The sequence below is a fragment of the Eurypyga helias genome, unplaced genomic scaffold, assembly GCF_000690775.1.
Source record: "Eurypyga helias isolate BGI_N326 unplaced genomic scaffold, ASM69077v1 scaffold37065, whole genome shotgun sequence".
Lineage (NCBI taxonomy): Eukaryota > Metazoa > Chordata > Aves > Eurypygiformes > Eurypygidae > Eurypyga > Eurypyga helias.
The window spans coordinates 1-464 of NW_010250108.1; the positions used below are offsets into that span (position 1 = coordinate 1).

General features: G+C 62.3%; 1 protein-coding gene across 1 annotated transcript in view; it reads right to left on the reverse strand.

Moving 5' to 3' along the window:
- Window positions 1–51: 51 nt before the first annotated feature.
- The window catches only part of ERCC6L (excision repair cross-complementation group 6-like), a gene marked incomplete at its 5' end in the record, with an annotated part of 3,465 nt that continues 3,052 nt past the window's right edge, over window positions 52–464 (reverse strand). Inside the window, 1 exon segment of the mRNA XM_010151585.1 lies at window positions 52–458. Within this exon segment, the coding sequence (XP_010149887.1) occupies window positions 52–458 (407 nt within the window).

The following is a 464-nucleotide window of genomic DNA, read 5'->3' on the forward strand; positions in this document are numbered from 1 at the left end:
GCGGGGTCGCTCAGAGGAACGTTAAACCCCGTAAATAGAGGTAGAAAGGCTTCACTCCTGGGCCAGCTGCTTGTAGAGGTTGAGAGTCAGCAGCATAACCGCGGGATCTCCGCTTTGCAGGTCGAGAGCTTGCAGGAAGCACTTCAACGCCTCCTGCAGTTTTCCCTCCTCCTGAAGCCTCTTCCCGCTGTTCACCAGGGTGTTGTAGTCGCCCGCAGCGGGGCAGGGGCTCTGACCAGCCCCCGTCTGCTCTCCGGCATCTCCAGTGGATCCCTCCGGAGGGGACTCGGCCCCCTCTACCTCGGACTCCCCAGAGGACACGCCGCCGAGATGGAAGGATTCGCCCGTTTCCAGCGTTTCTCCAGCGGGTTCTTCTTCAGGCTCGGCGGATTCCCCACTACACTCCTCAGCTTCCTCTTCCAGGAGGCCGTCCGGCTCTGCATCGCTCTCACCGTCGGCTCCGG